At 36.7% G+C, this 20,862-nt stretch overlaps 1 protein-coding gene across 13 annotated transcripts in view; it reads right to left on the bottom strand.

Annotated features, from left to right (window-relative positions):
• DNAH5 (dynein axonemal heavy chain 5) overlaps window positions 1-20,862 on the bottom strand; it is a 262,069-nt gene that overhangs the window by 87,067 nt on the left and 154,140 nt on the right. For all 13 annotated transcript variants that reach the window (XR_004349093.1, XR_004349091.1, XR_004349092.1 and 10 more), the window contains 7 exons: window positions 19,598-19,740; window positions 18,560-18,694; window positions 9,951-10,073; window positions 9,545-9,758; window positions 8,339-8,562; window positions 5,395-5,593; window positions 3,079-3,251 (listed from right to left, as the gene is read on the bottom strand). Coding sequence is in view for 10 of the 13 variants with exons in the window: in XM_032625870.1 (XP_032481761.1) it covers window positions 3,079-3,251; window positions 5,395-5,593; window positions 8,339-8,562; window positions 9,545-9,758; window positions 9,951-10,073; window positions 18,560-18,694; window positions 19,598-19,740 (1,211 nt within the window). In the remaining 3 variants the exon portion in view is untranslated. The remainder of the gene's footprint in view (window positions 1-3,078; window positions 3,252-5,394; window positions 5,594-8,338; window positions 8,563-9,544; window positions 9,759-9,950; window positions 10,074-18,559; window positions 18,695-19,597; window positions 19,741-20,862) is intronic.

Genomic DNA, 20,862 nt, shown 5'->3' with positions numbered 1-20,862 from the left:
AAACCATTTCCTTTAGTTGATGCTGGTGAATATATTAGGGTTTTAAATAATTGTTGTTAATCAAGTACAAGGAACTTTCATCCCAACACCTTTTCCTGCAACTGGGCTTAGGTGTTAAACTAAAGTTTTCCATTCCCAGTTTCTAGCACATGAGAAGCCCTTAAAACATATTTGACAAATGATCATATATAAACAAATAGAAGACTTTAAAAGCAGACTCAAAAAACTCATAATCTAGTTAAAAACAGAAACTATAAGAGAAAACACAGTCAAGTGAGAACTTCAAATGGGACAATCCCGTCCTATTATCTATAGATTGTAACATACGGATACTCATTTTTTAATTTCTTTAGCAAATATTTTAAAACTTAATAATGCCCATCCTGCCTTACAGGTGCTCACATCCTGAGAGACCTATCAATAGAAACATGCAATAATGCCCCATGGTGAATGCTGGGGTGGATAGGAATGATGGCAACTGGAAAGAATGCAAAGGAAACAACACTGCTTGTGAAGGCGAGTCTTAGGTGTGGAGCTGGAATTTGATCTAGATCTTGAACGATAACTAGAAGTTTATGATGCAAAGAAAATGGCACACTGGGAGGAAGTGAGCTAAATTTTAAGAAGAGGGAATGGGATGCACAAAGTCTCAGAATCAGCAAAAGGACTGAGGTGTCCTCATAGGGATGGGAACTTCAGTACCAGGTATGGAAATATCAGGAAATAAGGTGCAAAGCGTTGTTTAGGGCCATACTGGGGACTTGGTTAAATTCTAAACCTATTTATCAAGCATCACAAGTGTGCCTGTCTCAGCAATACTCCATCCTCTGAATATGAAGGGGAATAAAGTGGGTGCCTGCCCTCACAGAGCTTACAGCCTGGCAGAAAAGACAAATACAAACAGATAAATTCTACACAACACAACACGTGCTGGGAAGCAGCACTGATGAGGTGCTCTGGAATCAGGATGTGTTTAAGCACAAGCAGTTGATTTTTCTGGATTACACCCTAAGCAGAGCACCACGCACAAGGGGTAGAGTGGTAGGCAAGGACTAGATCGTGAAAAACAATACACACCATGATTTGAACTTTAACCAAAGAGGCAAAAGAGATATCGCAGAGATATTCTTGGTTTTAAAAGAAAATTGTTATTTTGATTAAGAAAGGAACTAAGAAACACACTTGGATTCAGATCACATCCTGTTTTGCTGCAGTTTTCATCTTCAATCCTGTCTCTTGGCTTCTATCATGTCTTATAACTAGGTCACATATTTCAAGGCTCACACCCACATGCCAGAGTTTGGATGTAACTGTACACAGAAAGCAAGAGTATAGAAGAGAGGGTTGGCCTAGAATACAGTGAGGAATGTAGCATTTTAGCTCAGAAACTCCAATCATGGATTCTTTGGCCAATCCCAGAGCAGGCACACTAGAGGCTGAGAGTGAGGGAAAACACAGTCAAGGACCTGTACTGAGGCACACATGCCTTTAATGTCATACCCAAAGTGAAGAAATGCATCATCTGTGCTGCAAAACCCAGAAAAAAAAACATTTCTAACGAACATCCTCAAGCACAAGACTAACATAAATAACCTCATTTCAATTTAAGCTGTTATGGAATCCCAAGCCAATCAGATTTTGTCTCCATGGACACTTAGTCATGAAGTTGCCTTTGATATTATTTATTTAGAAAATGTTATTCTTTTTGTCTTCTTCCTTTTAATCATTAAATATGATAGTATCTCCATCCTTCCTTTTGACTTTTAGTCAACTATAAATTAGGAGCTAATTTCAAAATGTTATTTATATTTGGCTTTGGAAGAACATTTGCGCTCATAATTCAGTAGATATCTCAGATTCTGAGAATTCAGTTTCCAAGCTAAGTGTCCTCATGCTGGGGACATCCAACCTCAGAACACACTCTCTGTTTTCCTCCTTCTCCCGGACTTAGTCTGGCCTCCTCAATTTTCAGAGGGAGAGTTGACTAAGTAACCTCTAAAGCCCTCTCCAGTTCTAAGATTTTGTAATTATTAGAGGTGACAACTTGTGAGGTTGTTCCTCATGGTTAAGCCTAAGTAATGGGAGACAGCCTCAAATTGTCTTTGTTCTAATTAAAAGGATGTAGTCTGAAAAAATAATTGACATCAATAAAGTGAGAATATCAACGACGAATTTTAAATGGCATTATCTCCCACCATCAATAAATTAGATCATGTAAGTTATCAAGTAAATAATATATTTTACTTATAACCTTTGAGGGTCAATCATTACTGTGATTGGAAATTGTAATGACTCATATGACAAAGTAGAAAGGCAACTGTACTTTCCTGGTGGATTTCACTGTAACAGAATTTTCATCCCAACTCAAAATCAACTGTTTATGCACTATTTTTAATTATTATTTCTAATTGTGGTAAAATACACACAACATAAAGTTTACCATCTTAACCATCTTTAAGAGTATAGTCCAGTGGCATTAAGTACATCCATACTGCTGTGCAGCCATCACCACCATCCATCTCCAGGACTCTTCATCTTGCAAAAATAAAACTGTACCATTAAACGTTCCTCGTTCACCTCCCCTCAGCCCCCAGCAACCACCATTCTTTCTGTGTCTATGAACTGACTACTCTAGGGACCTCATATAAGTGGAATCATACAGTATTTGTGGTTTTGTGACTGGTTTAATTCACTTAGCATAATGTCCTCAAAACTAATGTACTATTTTTTATAGTTATCCTTTGCATTATGCAAAATATAAGCAGACTTTGTGCCTGCGCTTTGAACTCAGATGTCAACCACATTCATTCTATGTAGTGAAAACACTGAGCTGGAAGCAGTATAGCAACAGTGAATAAAATTATCATATCACACATTTGAAGTACACCTGCCCTGATTTTAAACCTATAGGTGTGACATGTTGCATCCAGGTCAGAAATTAAATTGGAATATAGCATTGGGTTTATTTTTAAACTGAATTTTCTCCTAGAAGAAGAAAATGAAAGAGGAGGGAAAAAATTCTGGAGTAAAGACAAGTGTCTGTCATTTTGCGGGGTGCTACCGGGCGTGGCCACTGACCTTGACTAAGTGGACCATCGCATCTGCAAAGAACACCAAATCCATGCCAGCGCCACGGATGCTCTCGTTATAGAGCTGCAGGAACATATTCAAACGATCCTTCAGCTGATCAAAAGATTCAACTGGCTCATAAATTTTGGGCATCTCAGTATCAGCCTCCTCAGATGTTTCACCTGGAATTGGGGAAGAAAAATCAATTAAGTTTCTTCAAATCACTGGACTTTACCACTTCCTTCAACCTAAATTAATACACTCATAGCTCTACAATTTAGCACTAAATAATACTGATTTTTATCCAAATGTCAGAGTGTGTATTTTTAGAAAAGAAAGGAAAGCACACAGTAGTAAAAGCATTAGGATGTTTGTGATCATATGCAGTCTTAATTCTTAAATGTATAGAAAAGGTCAACTTCAAATAATTTCATATACATTGAATTTAATTTGAATCCATAATAGACCATTGGCATTTCAAGGATCTTCCCAGAGATATTCGCTAATGAAGATTGAAAAAGTAGGGATTTAATGTCAAAATCAACAAGAGAAATCAAAAATTAAATTATTTTTAATAAGAATCAAAAGAAAAAGGTCACTGCATTTGCTTAGGAAAATTTTCTGAGTCAGAAATTTTAAGTTAGTGGTGAGAATAGAAGTGAATTTGGGGGAATGGAAGTGAAGGGTAGAGAGAAAATAGAAACAATGATTCCCTAAATAAATAAACATTGAGTTATCTCACTGGGAAAAGTATTAAAATCACTAAACTTTTTTAAAATTAGAAACACATAACATACCAGTTTAGTACTTTTCCAACTTTGACTATAAAGCATAATGCCAAAGAAAAAGCTAAATTGGGCACAGGTAAATTCACTATCAGTTAACATTAGTTGAATATACTGATACAGTAACAACCTAGAAATTCACTGCGTACTAGAAGAGTGAGTGGATCTTCCCAATCTAATAGTACATAATTACTTTCAATTGACCCTGTCCTAATATATTTTAACCTTTTTATGACAAAGCAAGGAAATTGATTTAACATAATTATTAGGATTGGTCCATTTGCAAAGCTCCCACTAATTGAATTTCAATAGTCACTTCCTTATTTCATAAATTTTCATTTCAAGCTTTGACAAAGTGCTTTGAAGTCACTGAAAGGTTCTGTGCTTCCCTCTAGACTCATTCACCCCGCCCCCAACCAAACTCCCCACCTCCAGCCCCTGCCCCACAATGCTGCAGTTGCGCTTTGCTCCTTGAAAACCTTAATCTAGTTACTTATCCTTCTGAATTAGAGGAAATAAAATACATAAATTCTAATTACCTTGTGAATGCTCTTACCTTTATATGATTTTTGGACGTGTGTGGCCTGATTGAAAATAAACTGTATCAGCTTCTTTTTGTGGAAGGATCAGTCCAACTGCATAGCCAGCAATAAACCTCCCTTTGCAATTGTCACTCAGAAACTTAACAGATCACATACATCCTTATCTAATCTAGTAAGCGGCTGCCTGGTCATTTTCAATCATTTAGAAGATATAAATAGCATGTGTTTAAACATGCCTCTTTGAATATGAAAGTTAACTTAAAATTCCTCCTCAGTATTAGAAGAGGTTTCTAAATGAAAGAAAAATATTCTACTTAAGCTCAGTTATTTCTGAAGGAAAAAAATAATTGGAGCCCTACCTCTTTTCATAAGTAATATATCTCAATTTTTTATGGAACCATAACCACAAAATCTTCCCTCAACATCACCCACCTCTTTCTAATTGTATTCAACAGCCCTCTCAGAGGATGTGAGGTTTTTCTTTTTATTTTCAGCATCTGGAATACTCGAGTAATAACTATCATAGTTTTGCTTTGTTTCATCTGGCAGTGAGTAGAAGCCACGGACTGCCCAAGCCATCCACAGATAACATTTCACTTATTCCCCACAGTGCCCCATGACTCATATATTAATATTTCCATTTTTATAAATGAGGAGAATGAGGTTCGAGAAAGTTCAGAGACTTGCCCAGGTAATGTGTGGGAGATCTCTTCCTTAAATCTACCTCTATGTGACAGCTGTAAGCCTTTAGCACTGTCTTCTGCCATAGTATGCCTCCCAAATCTACCTTAATATCCAAGACTGATATGCATTAAAATGATTAATTTTTGAACTCCATGAGTACACATTTATCTACTCATTCTGTATTTACTGAGCACCTAATATGTCCCAGGCTTGTCTCAGTAAAGTTTACTAAACAGAAATTCAACATCCCTGAACTGAACTTCTGTCTTCAGATATCCCTTTGGGGAATTTCAAATTCTGCTTCAATAGTTTACCTGTAGCTTCAGGTGCATCCCTCAAGAAATCCACAAAATAAGTGTCAATTCCGCAATTCACCAAGAGTTTTTTCTCTTCACCAAACTCCTCCTCCACCAAGTTTACTAAAGTCATATCAAACCAGGTCACATCATCAGACACTGTGAAACGATCGGCTATAACACGTTTACACTCATGCTTCCACAGCCTTAACAGTTCCTGTCAAAAGCATCATTAAAATGTGTTATTAATTCCCATTAAGCCAGAGTTGGGAATTCAAGTGGACGATATCACAGAGCAGCACCCTTCCTGATTTAAGATACTACATTTTAAAAAGTTAAGATTAACACTACTGGTTTCCTTTTAACATGAACAACAGCTTTGGGAGCACATTAGAAACAAAATCCTAGACTAATGGCTTTCATTTGGTGTGTTATCACCAAAAAAGGACATTTTGGGTTTGTCAAAATGATGTGGGAGACGTTACTGCCATTTGTACAGGGGATACAAGGACATAAAACATGTTTTGCACAGTCTTAGTATACAACAAATTGTTTATGAATATAACTGTCCTATTAAAAAATAAATAAAATAAGTTAAAATGTACTTAACTTCATTTCAAATTGGTCTCATTCAAGAATAGTAAATAGACAGTAGTGTATATTCCTTTTCAGCCTTTAAATTAAAACAAAAACATTCCTAGACAAAATACTAAATCACTCTGAACAACCAACAAACTAATACTCTACATAAAAGTCTTATGTTTGTGAACAATTAGTCTGTTTGGATAAGACACCTACATTCATGTGGCCAGAGCATAATATAAAAAGTTGCATATAAACAACTCTCATGTATGCAACTGAGATAATTACAAAGATATATTTACTTAACACAGTGTGAAGGAAATTTATGGCAAAAATCTGGATTATCTGCATAAAGCAATCACCTAGTCTAGATAATCCAGGACCCAAAATTAACTGGAAGTTGAGAGAATTAATTGCTCAATATACCTGTTCCTATAGCAAGCATAACAAATGCTTGTCTAAGCTAATTATTTAATATGAAACACTGGTGGAAATTTCTTACCTTGGTAACGTTTTGCAAGTTAGAAGGCTTTTAAGCCATTATATTACTAATGATCAAATGTTCTTTGGTTGTCAGAAAATAAAATTTTAGTAAAATATATTTAATGATTCACTTACAACAAAAGTTCATGACAAACCAATTGCTAGACCAGTTTATGCTGATTTTAAATAAGCAACAGGGCTTCCCTGGTGGCGCAGTGGTTGAGAGTCCGCCTGCCGATGCAGGGGACACGGGTTCGTGCCCTGGTCCGGGAAGATCCCACATGCCGCGGAGCGGCTGGGCCCGTGAGCCATGGCCGCTGAGCCTGCGTGTCCGGAGCCTGTGCTCCGCAACGGGAGAGGCCACAACAGTGAGAGTCCCGCGTACCGCAAAAAAAAAAAATAAAAAAAAATAAGCACCAAAAAACGGCTACTCAAAAAGTAATTTTGGAAGACTGCATTCCACAACACTATTAATTTATCAATAACTCTGAGGGAAAAAAATCAAGTTAACATGTTCACTGCTGTTAAAATGACTCCCAATTCTCTGTAACAAGGAGACTGAGTTTTCCCCAAAATGTCCTCTTGCAGTCAGTCAGTGTCATTACCTACTTTGTGAGCATCTGAGGCAAAGCTGAGTTTTTTTTAATAGTCCACATTGGATGTGCCTAGTGACAGTTTGGTTGATATCTCAACTTTCTCGGTGCGTTTAAGTGGAGAAGTCCCCTAAAACCTATTTGCTTAACTACAACCTTGGTTCCATAAAAGGATGGAAAAACAGGCTGATGTTGCCTTAGCTTTACGCTTTGGCAAAAAAAGGCATACTGCATTTTTACATACTACATACTTTACAGTTTTACATATTACATACATATTGCATTTTACATACTAGAATTCCCTTTTAGTTTGAAGAGCATTCTTATAATTCTAGGAACTCTTTTATTCGAGTGTACGTACAAATGCTCATTTTTCTGTCAAATGAACTTTCTACTCTTCTGTCTCTTTTCAGTTTTACCAATATATGTATTTCTTTTAGTACATCAAGTTATATGGGAAAGAAAGATCATGGATGATTAAAAACAAAATGGTTTCATTCTTCAATTTTGAAAGTTTATTTATAAAGATAATTACTTTTTAAAGTTAAAATGTCAGGTTTATGATATGAAGTTTATAATATGAACAATAGGAAGACATATAATAAGATCAACAGGGATTCTTTCCATTATTTAGTATAAGAAAATAATGATGAAAAAACAAAATCAATTTTTCCTTTTACTCTATTCATTAGAAAATAATTGTATATAATATTTCCTTAAACATAAACCAAATTTATTTGGAATTTTTTAAATTAATTTATGTATTTATATATTTTCTATTTTTGGCTGCGTTGGGTCTTTGTTGCTGTGCGCGGGCTTTCTCTAGTTGGTGGCGAGAGGGGGCTACTCTTTGCTATGGTGCACAGGTTTCTCATTGCGGTGGCTTCTCTTGTTGCGGAGCACGGGCTCTAGGCGCGCGGGGTTCAGTAGTTGCAGCACACAGGCTCAGTAGTTGTGTCTCACGGGCTTTAGAGCGCAGGCTCAGTAGCTGTGGCGCACGGGCTTAGTTGCTCCGCGGCATGTGGGATCTTCCCTGACCAGGGCTCAAACCCGTGTTACCTGCATTGGCAGGCGGATTCTTAACCACTGTGCCATCAGGGAAGTCCTAATTGAAACTTTTAAAGAAAAATATTGGCATACTTTTCCCTTATTTATGTTCGTGAAAAGCCGCAAAGAAAAAAGTATCCATGCTAAAACATCCCAAAATATTTTCATGATGCCACTAAAAATTGCATTACTAAGAATATTTAGAGTTTATAATAAATAACAAAGTTACTTGTTTTACTCTCTTATGTATCACTTACATCTGGTTCCTTGATAACCTCTGAAGTAGTGTTCAACATTCCCTGCCAGATCCTAGAAAGATCTCGAAGGTTAAAGACATAATGGAATTTTGCAGGGGTAGGGAGCATTTTAATCTTAGTCATCTGCCATAGTCGGCGTGTCAGGGGAACCAGCTTCGTCACTGAATCTCTCACTTCTTCTGAGAAGCCCCTTTGGGTACAGTAGTATCCTATCCCAATCACACCTGAAAGGGGAAAAAAGTCATAACATTTTGACTGACAGTTCAAATCACCTAAGTGAAAATGAAAAACATTATAATGCGAGTACAAAAATAATTCAACATTTTAATAGTTAACCACATATTAAAGAAATTTCTATTAATTAATGTTCTTTGGGGTTTTTTTAAACCTACATAGTAGGTATAGTTACAAGCAAGCTTCCAAACCTTTGCCCACCACTGTGATTGAAGGCAGATACTGCCATACTCCACTACCCTAGGGCACTAAGAAGACATTCTAGTCTGCCAGAAATTTATTAGGGTAATCTTAGTTAGTTTGTTCTCAGTTGCAATTTCAGAAATGGTAAATTAGCACCTCACACGAATGCATGCACAACTTTACACTTTTTCTGAAAAGAGTGATTCCATAATCAGTTTCTAAACTCATTTTCATTTCTCAGTTAAATAATTATGGTTATCGATTGCGCTAGTGTTTCTTGGGTGAATTTATTTCTGAAACGCTGCATATGTAATCAATCAGTAATTTATTACACCCCTATAAATTACTCTGAGGATCAGACTCTGGCTAATCTCCACTCTGTGCAATATTATTTCTTTGGCCAAAATCATTTTATGGGTTGGTTAGGTATCAGCTACATAAACTTTTGGTATGGCAGTATATCAATGCAGACCTCAAATATGTATACCCACGAGGAAAGCATCTCATCGTGTCTAAGACCATTTAATGTTTAACCTCCTGGCTTAAGAAGCTAGCGACAGTTTCTTAAAGAAATACATAGGCAGAAAAAAATCTACTTAGCACTCAACTCAGTACATACATAATAAAGTAAATCTTTATATAAACAAAATACACCGCTTGAGAGTGATGAAGCCCGTAGACTAAGGAAGCACCCAATGCCCTTTCTGTGTTGACCTCTAGGTGGATATATTCTCACTGGAACCCAAGCAGGGATTCTTCCCTCCCATGCCCCACTGACATTCACTTTACCAAAGATCTTGTCCACAGAAGCATCAGAGGGCCACGTGCAGTTAAATATAGAGAACTGCCTCTTGAGCCTTTGGGGTATATCATTGCGTCCACCCCCAGGATGGATCATAGCTGCTAAAAACTGTATGTCCACAATGCTGGTAAACTCCCCAGGCTTCTCTAGGTTATAAAATCCATTCTGTTCCATCAGCTGTCGTACTATCTCATTAGTAACCTAAGAAAGACAACTTTTAGAATTAAAATGTCATTCCTTTATATCCCAGGACCTAACTCTTTGAGTGTTTCCAAATAATGGACCTTATTGGAATTTAGGAATTGCAAGTTGAAAAAGTAAAAAATATTTACTCATCAAAAAATAAATCAATGAGGAATTAGGCAAATAAAGTACACAATAGGATCGATATACCTGGTCTCCCCACTCATTGATTATTGGCATATTCACATCATCAATAAAAACAGTCATCTTCTTTCCTGCTGGAGGGCCATATGTTGTGCCCATGCGTTTATCCACATAGCTCTCTATCGTCCTCTGTTAAATAGAAAAGTCAACAGAAACATCTGTGAAAATATCCCCTGACATGGTTAATTATTTTAAAAATCCAGGAAACTTTGAAATGACAGAAATTACTCAGAAAAAAACCCAAAATGTCCCTTAATTCTGGAAAGCAGGGCATGAAGTACCTAACTTTTCTTGCATGACGTTTATAACCTTTGAAAATCTGGTTTAATTTAGGAGTAAAGAAAATTCTGATCAATGTAAATCTTGAATGGGATGAGACTCTTCTGTTTATTTCTACAGACTTAGTTTTGTCTTATTGTGCCTACGTTGGTGACAATATAATATAACCCTAACCCCCATTATTCAAAGGTCCAGCCCTCCTCAAAGTTTCCTTATAATCATAGACAAAGCTAAACAGGGCTACTGTCCAAGAGGCTTCTCAGGTCTTGCTCTGAGCTCCACGGGCGGCCATAATCTGAAGACTGTTCTCTCTTTGTTGAGAAATCTGCCAACTGGCTTCTGTAGCCTGACACAGTCTGCTTTGGGCAGATGCAATCACACTGAATCACTTCTCTTCCCCTTCACAAAGTGCAGGACAATGCCCCCTCTTTTCTATCCAATACATTCTGAGCTTTGGTGGTACAGAAGGAAACGGTACTGTGCTCTATAAAAAAATGTCCTAGCAATGTGGAGAGGAATACTAAAACTGACAGAAGGGGTGCTGGAAGGAGTAATGGGGACATGAGGGAAGAACCCCAGACTACTGACTACAGTATCAACATTTCCATGGTCATAGAGTGTAGTTTGGAAATCAATCAGTTGTTCAGAATATATGTACTGAGTAAGCAGAGCCAGCACTGCAAAGAAAACAGAAAGGGCTCACACTTCTCATGCTCCAGAAACTCAATCTTAAAGACCTCATTTTATTCCCACTGATTCATGATTTAAGTCATGCTAAAGATAATGTATAAAATATAAGAGAAAGTGGAGGTGTATTGAGATAAAACGCATTCTCATCCTATCCAAAAAAGAGTTTCCTTATTTCATGAAGAGCAAACCAGTTAAAATGACATTAATAACCCTTCAAGATACAACCAAGAAATAAGGCCAAGATATAAACAAAAACCTATACATCTGTCCTTGAAAATTCCCCCAGTTTGGTAATTTCAAATTGTAATTTTCTGTCATCATTTTAATGAACAATAGCAAAAGATGTGAACATTTTTCACCATTTTAAAATAGAAAGATATATAAACATATCACACAAATTTCCCATGACAACAGTACGATGGCAAGAAGAATTTCATATTCCCCTGACATAAAAGAAAACTGTTTAAAGTAAGGTACTAGGCTAAATTTAGCTCTCCTCAATGAATTTAAATGGATAAAGCAATTAATAATCTCTTGACAACTCCCTATGGCAAACTAGAGCCTTCCCGATATTCCCTTATCTGTTAATGAGAACTCATAGGCACATGAAGATTTTATGTCTTGGGGGGGCCTTCTAAGAGCTAAAAGCCATAGGTGGAACAGGTGAAATAATATGGAGTAATAGCCACATACCTGCACTTTCTTCCCCTTCATTATGACCTTAATTTCTTTGAAATAGCAGGAAATTACTAGAAGGAATTCATTTTAATATATAAAATTATTACTTTTATATATATATATATATATATATATATATAAAATTAAAAAGCTAAGTTGATAAAAACAAAGGAGGGAGAAAAATTAAATAGCTTGTGAACCTAGAAGTTGAGACTTCTTCCTGTGTTCATAACTGTTGGCCATCAAATAGTTACCGAATGAACTGGGGAGTTGGATAAGATCTCCCAAAAGCCTGAAACACAGTAACTTCATGTTCTCCTCCATCATAGATCTATGTGTTTGGGAATATTTAGGAAAACCATATACTTGGACTAGTGTCTCCAACTGGACTTCCCCACTTAGATGATCCATAGCATCACAAAATCAACATATCCAAACGCAGACATCTCTGTCTCATCACAAAATCTGCACCCACTCCTAGGTGCTCATCTCAGGGATTAACACCAACTACCTAAATCTCAACCAAACATTTCCACATCCAACATCGATAAGGTCTATTGCAATTTAAATACTGCTTTTTAATGTATCTCATCCTCTCTGAAAAATGATATGCCCTTGATTAGTTAGTTGTCTTTCTCATATGGATTAATGTCACAACCTTTTAAATTGCCCTCCTTGCCTCCAGTCAGGCCTGGAAACTTCTTTATAAGTCACATACAATGTCTATATTGTGTGATTTACAATTTTGTCTAGACTCTTCTGTCTCCCCAAAGAAATCAGTTTAAAGAATAATCTGTCATCTTTGTAGTATTCTGCCAGCCACCTTCTCCCTGGGCTCCTTGATCTACTGTCCCACCTCATCCATCTTTTTGGTGATATAAACCATAGTCCAGTTAATAAAACCAAATAGGTATATTCATTTATTCATTGATTTGATTATTGTCTGTCTCTCCCACTAGAATGCAAGGGAGGCAGGCACCTCGTTTATCTTGTTCATCACTGCCTCCTCAGTGTCTAGAAAGGTGTCTGGTACAAAATATTTATCTGTAAATATTTGATACATAGATCAATAAAGACAAGAAACTTGGGAGTCATCTCTAACTTTTTTTCTCTCTCTCCCATCCCTCTCCTCCAACAATACCCACTCAACCAAAAACGAGTCCTGTCTGTTCTGCTTCTCAACCACAATTTGAACACATCCTTGTGCTCTTTCCATTCCCACTCTTACTATCTTGGTCCAAGTCAACCTCTCTCTGGAGGAATTACTGTAACCATCTCCTCTCAAGTCACTCTGAGTACAGCCCTCTCTCTTCCATCTGCAGCCAGAATGAACTTGCTGAGTGCTGATGTAATCCTGCTTAGTATTCCAGTGGTTCCTTATTAGTGACTTACAAGGAACACCATGACGCTCCCTGCTCACCTTCCAGTCTCATTTCTAAACATTCCTTTTCAGGCTCTTGGTTCCGGCCCATCACGGTCTTCATTCGTTCATAGCCAGTTAACAATAAAACAATAAAATGATGCTCCTCTCAGACTGATTTACAGTGTTCATTAAGAGATCCTTATTTACATATTCCTAACGTAGCCATTTCTGAGCCCGAAATCTCTCAGCATTAGTAGTACCCAAACACAATTTGTGAAATATTGACTTAGATAAATGATCTTCCATAAAAGTCACTTCTCTCAACCCAGCTTATCAGTAAAGAGTTGAAATATCTAGCAAGGGCCTGGACTAAGGGTAGTTTATGCTGTTCTCTGAGAATAGACAATAACTTGACTCTGAAATAGGAGAATGGTAGTCAGCATGACATCATCTGAAGCAATCTATGGCACCTAAACAACTTTCTGACCTCATTGTCTGTCTAGCTCACACATACATGGGATACTAGAGCAAACCCCAGCTGTGACAGTGACATTTTAGACATAAAAAACAGATGGTTAGTCATCCAGATAGACTTAGGAATGGGGTTGAGGAAAGCCATTCTACGCTACTCTTCTTCATTCCAAATGAAAAGCTCTAAAACAAGGGCAATTCAATTTTCTGAATTGGTCTCTTAATAGACAATTCAGCCTCTGTAATCCCTAAATTATTAACATTATATAAATATTAAATTCCCCCAAGTAATGGTCAACTCTTTCATTACATTTAGTCCTGTAATTCCCTAACGAAATGAATCCCCTCCTCCTCTGGGCTCCAGGGTACTTAGATTACTCCATAAGTAGTACTTATCACATCAGCTATACTTGATTGTACACATGTCTGTTTCCCCAGCCAGGGGGAGGAACAGGTACAGTTGAGGAGGTTGTGCACTGCCCAGTTCTTGGGTTCACTATTCACATTATTGTCTCTGTGAATGGGACATAACACAAAATGTGCGTAAACTGCAATGGCCTTATGCAATAGCTCTGACTGGGTTTAAAGTTAGAAAAAAAGGGGTTAAACTGCTACTTCCCCCACTTATTAGCTTTATGACTTATAAGTCATTTTAAACCACATAAGTCACTGAACCACAGCTCAAAAGTGGGAATGTATATAGAGATACATAAATCATGTACATGTATGTGTGTGTATACATACAACAGAATATTATCCATAAATGATATAATACATGTGAAGGTACTTAGTGAATTTAATGCATCATAAAAATGAAAGATATTTTTTATTACTATAGGTATCTCTATATATCAGCACTCAAATCATTTTTCATACATATTACATCCAATCAAATTGAAATATAAAATATACTTAAGTTTAGGCTTCCATGTATCTGCTATTTAGCTAAAAGATAAAAATGGAGAGCTTATGCTTTTTATTAAGAAATCTACCTTTCCATTTTATTGTAACTCATCAAAACCAAATGAAAACAGGCTTATATTAGTAAAGTTTAAAATTCTCAATAGCATATTACAAAAAGTAAAATTGTATCAAAAATAACATCAAAATATAATAATATATAACTAAAAGATAAAAATTTAAAAATGCACTGTGATAAATCAGCCATTTTAATATTAATAGGAATAAAGAAAAGTCATTGGAAGGATCAGATGGGTGAACTGGAAAAGCACAGTGGAAGACATGGGAACTTGGTTTTTCACCCAGGTTCTGCCACCAACTAACTATCTGGGAACTCAAATGAGTATTTCAATCTTCCTTAACCTGAGTGTGTTAATATTAACAGTGAAACCTGACATTTTTAGAGAGCTTTTTACCATAAAAAAATACTTTCACATATTATATCTTAAGAGTCTCCTCTGGAAACTGGTCTTCAGGCTATGCTCTGAAGCACAGAAAGGATTTTCTTCAATCACACGGGCCCCTACAGAAAGCAAGAAGGAGGTTGGGAGGGATTTCAGGAGGCCAGCTCCAATTCCATCAAAGCAAATCCCTTGTTACCTGTTTGATAGATTAGCCTTCTACATAAGATTTCATTAGGAAAAGTGGTTCTGAGTCTAGGAAAAAATGTGGAATTTCCTTCCAAGCTCTACAATTGTCATTTTTAAAAAACAAAACCTATTGCTACCCAAACATTTGTAAGACGGTTGTTGCACTTGGAGTACTTCGAGATTATTTTTAGAACAGAGAAATCTTTTCAGAAATTCTCTTAAGAAATTTTCTTTTTCGTCTTATTTTCTGTATTGTTTACATTTTTAAAGGTACGTGTGAATTACTTTCAAAAATAAAAAAATTAAAACAATATTTGTTTTGAAAAACAAAATCACCTCTCTTAAAAGACTAACTGAAATTTCCTTAGCCAAAAAGAGGGTGACCATATAATTTTGGTCCAAACTTCATACTTTGGATAGTAACAGGGATGCTATTCATTTTTCATCTGAGACAACAGAAGTTAACTGGACAGTGCCAGGAAAAGAGGGACATAGAGTCTGTCCTCCTGCTGATAAAAGATGTGAAAGTGACACCATGGTAAAAACAAAGGAAGTTCAGATGAAAACAACCTGTCAAGAAACAGACGTGTGCCCTTGACACATGTGCCATCATGGCAACACGGGAGGGATGGATGGTATCTATTTTCTCATCTACAATTTCAATTTGGTTTGGATCCAAATAAATGGGACACACAGAGACAAATGCTCAGCTCCATCAGCCCTTGTTTAGCATGAACGGCTGAAAATTATAGTGAGAAAGTTAATTACAGCAGTTTGGCTAATTGGAAGTTTTCTAAAACTAATGAGTCTAGCTTAATTGAAAGCCCTGATGCTTAGCAGTCAAAACAGGCACTAAACAGACCAGTTGATCCTGTGATGCCTCTGAACAGAAGAAGAAATAGTGAAGTGTTGAGACCACTTTCTTACTGAAGGATAGGAAGGATTTGGGTTAAACATCAATAGTTGTGAATCAGATAATGGAACCCTAAAGAATACAGATGTTCATGTTATGAAAACCTGTTTTTTTCTTCTTCTAATTTATTATGCTTCGATATGGTACTGTTTCTAGAAATTTATTACATGGTTTATGAATTTGTATATTAATAAACAGGATGTTTTCTAGATTACGTGTGCCTTTTTCTAGGAAATTAATAAGTATTTCATGCTACAGAGACATAAAGCACAGGTCTTTACCACCTGAGAGGTGTAAATATCACCAAGAGTTACTAGCAAAAATATGTGACAACTCCTTGCCATCTACTAAAGAATTTGGCTAGCCTTTGTCCCTGGTTCCTAGGAGGGAGCCTTTAAACCCGTGGAATTTCCCACATAATAAGAACGTCTTTGTTATTCATTGTGGGCCCCTCAGACCACTCATGCCAGAAAGACCAAACTATGATTAGAGTGTTAGGGCTTTAAACCACGTGATATCAGCTGACTTCCCAGGGGGAAGGGGTTTGGAGACTTGCTTCAATCACATGGCCAACCAATCATGCCTATGTAATAAAACTTCAGTAAAAACTCTGGACATGAGGCTCAGGTGAGCTTCCTGGTTGCTGATATACATAGATATGCCTGGAGAGTAATACATCCTGAGGACAAAGAAGGTTCATATTCGGGACCCTCCCAGACCTTGCCCTATGCATCTTCTTTGGGCTGATCCCAATTCATATCTTTTATAATAAAATCATAAGCATAGCATTTTCCTAAATTCTGTGAGTCATTCTGGTGAATTATCAAAATGGACAGGGTCATAGAAACCTTTCAGTTTGCAGCCAATTGTTCAGAAGTGTTGGTAGCCTGGGAACCCCTGAGCTTGTGGCTGGTTCTGAAGTGAGAGAAGTTTTGTAGGGACTGAGCCCTTCACCTGTGAAGTCTGCACTAACTCCAGGTGGTTGCTGTCAGAATTGCACTGCAGCCCTAAAGATTCAATCCACTCCCAAGAAATGTGAAGAGCTAGATAGCTACCCTACATAATGAAAAAAAAAAAAAATCACACTTTGATTTAATGCTTAACAATCAGCATCCACAAGTAAGGTTATATTATAACCTTTAAAGAGATGTTCTCCAAAAGTAAAACAAAGTTTTAAAAATATAAAATAGTATCAAGGGAATGTGTATAATGTTAGCACCTTGCCAGCCTAGGATAATCTAGTGTGCAGTTCCCCAAACACAAAAATACCACTGCTGAGTCACTGCAATCTGGGGTTCACCTTCGATCCAGACCTTCCCAACACAACAGTGTGTAAATGATATTCATTAATGATAGAAGGCTAGCCAGTTTTGGAAATTCCATCTCTAACAGAGGAGCATAATGTTTTGACAGTCTTATTTAGAAACTTAATCAATGGTCTTAGTTTTTTGGCACTCTGTAGTCACCAATTACATTAAGTGATTAAAAAGTCATGATTTAGCCTTGTTCTCAAGAATTTTCATTGCTCTTTGATATTTTCATTCCAACAACTAAAGAACAACGAAGTTAATCAAAAATGAAGTTCTTTGGATTTGAATTCCCCTGAAAATTTCCCTTCCATTTTCAGTTTATGAATGTACCTTTTCCTAACTCTTTTTCATATGTATCTTTTCAAATGTACCATTTCATACATTTCAATTTATAAAATATATCTTTTATTAATGTATTAACGTTCTAATAAAGCTATCATAGATTATTTGCAAACAATTAAAGCATGGACTGAAGTTTAAGATTTACTCTCCAGTTTCTTAAATAATTTAGGAATAGGAGAAAAAGAACCAGTTAGCCACTGCAAGCCCTGGTCAATCTTGGCAGTTCCATTGACAAAAGCCATGCAAACTTGAGAGTTGTTCTCTGTTCCTCCTCAATGATACCATAAGCAAAATCTTTAACGTGCTAAGATTCTAAGACTGTATTCCTTGCTGCAATTGATAATAGGAGCCATTGTGGAATGTTAAGTCAGTGAACAACAAGATAAATAGGAACCAGAGATTGGAAAAAGAATAGAAACTAGATTTGAAGAAGATCAGACTTGAAGCAAGACCAGCTTCAAGATTCTTTGATGCTAATACCCTATTGTGGAATCATGAAGTAGATTATGTAGAGGTGGATAGGGGGAAGGGAGAAAAAGGAAACAACATGAAAAGTATTTCCTTAGATACATTAGCAGCCCTTGACTCAAGAGAGAGACCATCAAAGATGACTCCAGTGTGTCTATCCTAACGACTAGAATAATAGTAACACCCACAGAAAAGCAGACAGTAGGGAGAAGAAGTAGGTTTAGGTGGGGAATAAATAATATTTCTTTCAATTCTGGATTTTGCATGTCCACAGGCTTCTCTACAGAGATATTCTAAACAGTGCTGAGGCTTTTAACACCATATATAATCTTTTTATTTCTCCATAATTTAAGATTATATGTTATCATCTAACTAGGGGGAGATTCTATTGCAACAGAAAAATAGAGATAATGGAAGACGTATGTAGGGGATTTACTATGGCTGTGAAAGTACACATGAAGTTCAGTGGGTACAGCAGAACAGCATGAGATTTGAGCCTCCAAAGCTTATCACAAACCTGGGCTGAACCAGCAGCACCAGTGAGCCAGTACCTGAAACATCAGCGGGGTGGTTGCAGAAGAAAAGTTCAGACTCTTGATCATGTGGCTTTCAGGATCGTACTTTGACATAAATCCCTTGATTATGACCGTTTTGGCTGTTCCTTGTTCACCAATTAACAGCACAGCCTAAGATAGGAGTTGAGAAAGAAATCCAAGAAATACAATAAAATTATTGTCATGGGCTGGATTGTGTCCCCACAAAATTTATATGTGGAAGCCCTAACCCCCAGTACTGCAGAATGTGACTACATTTGGAGACAGGGTCTTTAAAGGGATGATTACATGAAAAATGAGGCCATTAAGGTAGGCTCTTGTTCAGTCTAACAGGCATCCTTACAAGAAGAGGACATTTTGGCACACAGAAAAACAAAGATGCACACACAAGGACCATGGGAAGACACAGTGAGAAGACAGCCATCTGTAAGCCAAGGAGAGAGAAAGGGCTCCAAAAAAACTAAACCCGCCAACACCTTAATCTTTCATTTCAAGGCTCCAGAACTGTACAGAAAGAAATGTTCGTTGATTAAGCCACCGAGCCTGTGGTATTTTGTTATGGCAGCCATGGCAAAATAATATAATGATCAAAAGAGAAGGATTTCTCTTTAGAAAAACAAGTCAAAATTCACTTTCTCTCAATATATGAAAAATCATTACTTAATTATGAATTAAAGCTATTCAACTTTAATATCGTTACTGAGGAATAATAAAAGAAGTATATTAATTTGGCTAATACTTTTATTTATTCTAAACAGCAACATAAAACATTCTAAAATAAATGCAACATGCTTCATGTTATTTTTCTCTTTTTAACATCTTTATAGGAGTATAATTGCTTTACAATGTTGTGTTAGTTTCTGCCGTATAACAAAGTGAATCAGCTATATGTATACATATATCCCTATATCCCCTCCCTCTTGCATCTCCCTCCCACCCTCCCTATCACACCCTTCTAGGTGGTCACAAGATGCTTCATGTTTTCAAGGGACATTTTTAAATGTGTTACTTTTAGTAAAAGTGAAAGAGCCATACCTTGCCCTGTTTAGCGATGGTTTTAATTAGGAAGTCAGTTCTCACATTGTCAACATTTGGCACCAGGATGGAGCCATATTCTGGGGTGATATTAGATGGATACACATATTCCTCAGTACACGTCTTCCAGTGCATCCATTTACCTGAGGTGAACAGAGAACATTTACATCTTCTTATTCCTATTAATAATTTAATTCCTAATTATAATGAGCAGACTTCCTTGAATCTCATGAAGCCATCTTCCAAAAATTCCCCACAAAGTAAAATTCATTAAATTCAGACATCTAAGTATTTCAGTATGTGTTCGCTGAGTCAAAATTTCCCAAGAAACTATTCCCAAAGTGGTAATATTAGGAAATAGTAAGAAGTATCTTGGAATTTTCTTTTTAAACATGTAGGTTCTCAAAAACAAAAAGTGTGTATAGAAATACAGGACAGGGAACTTCCCTCGTGGCGCAGTGGTTAAGAATCCACCTGCCAATGCAGGGGACACAGGTTTGATCCCCTGTCCAGGAAGATCCCACATGCCACAGAGCAACTTAGCCTGTGCACCATGACTACTGAGCCCGCGCACCACAACTACTGAAGCCCACGCGCCTAGAGCCTGTGTTCCACAGCAAGAGAAGCTACCGCAATGAGAAGCCCGCACACCGCAACGAAGAGCAGCCCCCGCTCGCCGCAACTAGAGAAAGCCCGCGCTCAGCAACAAAGACCCAGTGCAGCCAAATGAATAAATAATTTATTAAAAAGAAAAATACAGGACAGTGATAGTCGTATATACCTAAAATCATTTTTCATTATGTACTTCCCTAACTGTAAAACCAAAAATAAAACATCCTAGGATGCCATATATAAATATTATGTATATTTGTACTTCATATATGTGTATATATGTACTTTATATATATGTATGCACATTTAAATAAACTTAAAGTATTGCAATACATGCATAGACACGGATGTATAGATATACACACCTATTTCATAAAAATATACTACTTTGTCATTTTTTTATAAGTTGCTGATTATATCGAATGAATGGCTGAAATGGATCTGACTTGGTGATTTTTTTAAATTTGTTTTTATTTCATGAAAAGTTCAGTACACGATATATTTAACAAGAAAATGTGCATTTGGAACTCAATTGAAATAAATATTTGAAAAAGAAACAATTGACTCTCTTTCATATGTACATAAACATTTCCATTTCAATTTTACAGCCAAGAGTTTTAATTACCATTTAGAAATATAGATGAGCTAGCTAG

Source organism: Phocoena sinus, chromosome 3 (assembly GCF_008692025.1).
Source record: "Phocoena sinus isolate mPhoSin1 chromosome 3, mPhoSin1.pri, whole genome shotgun sequence".
NCBI classification, from domain to species: Eukaryota; Metazoa; Chordata; class Mammalia; order Artiodactyla; family Phocoenidae; genus Phocoena; species Phocoena sinus.
This window is presented reverse-complemented; position numbering and strand designations above follow the sequence as displayed.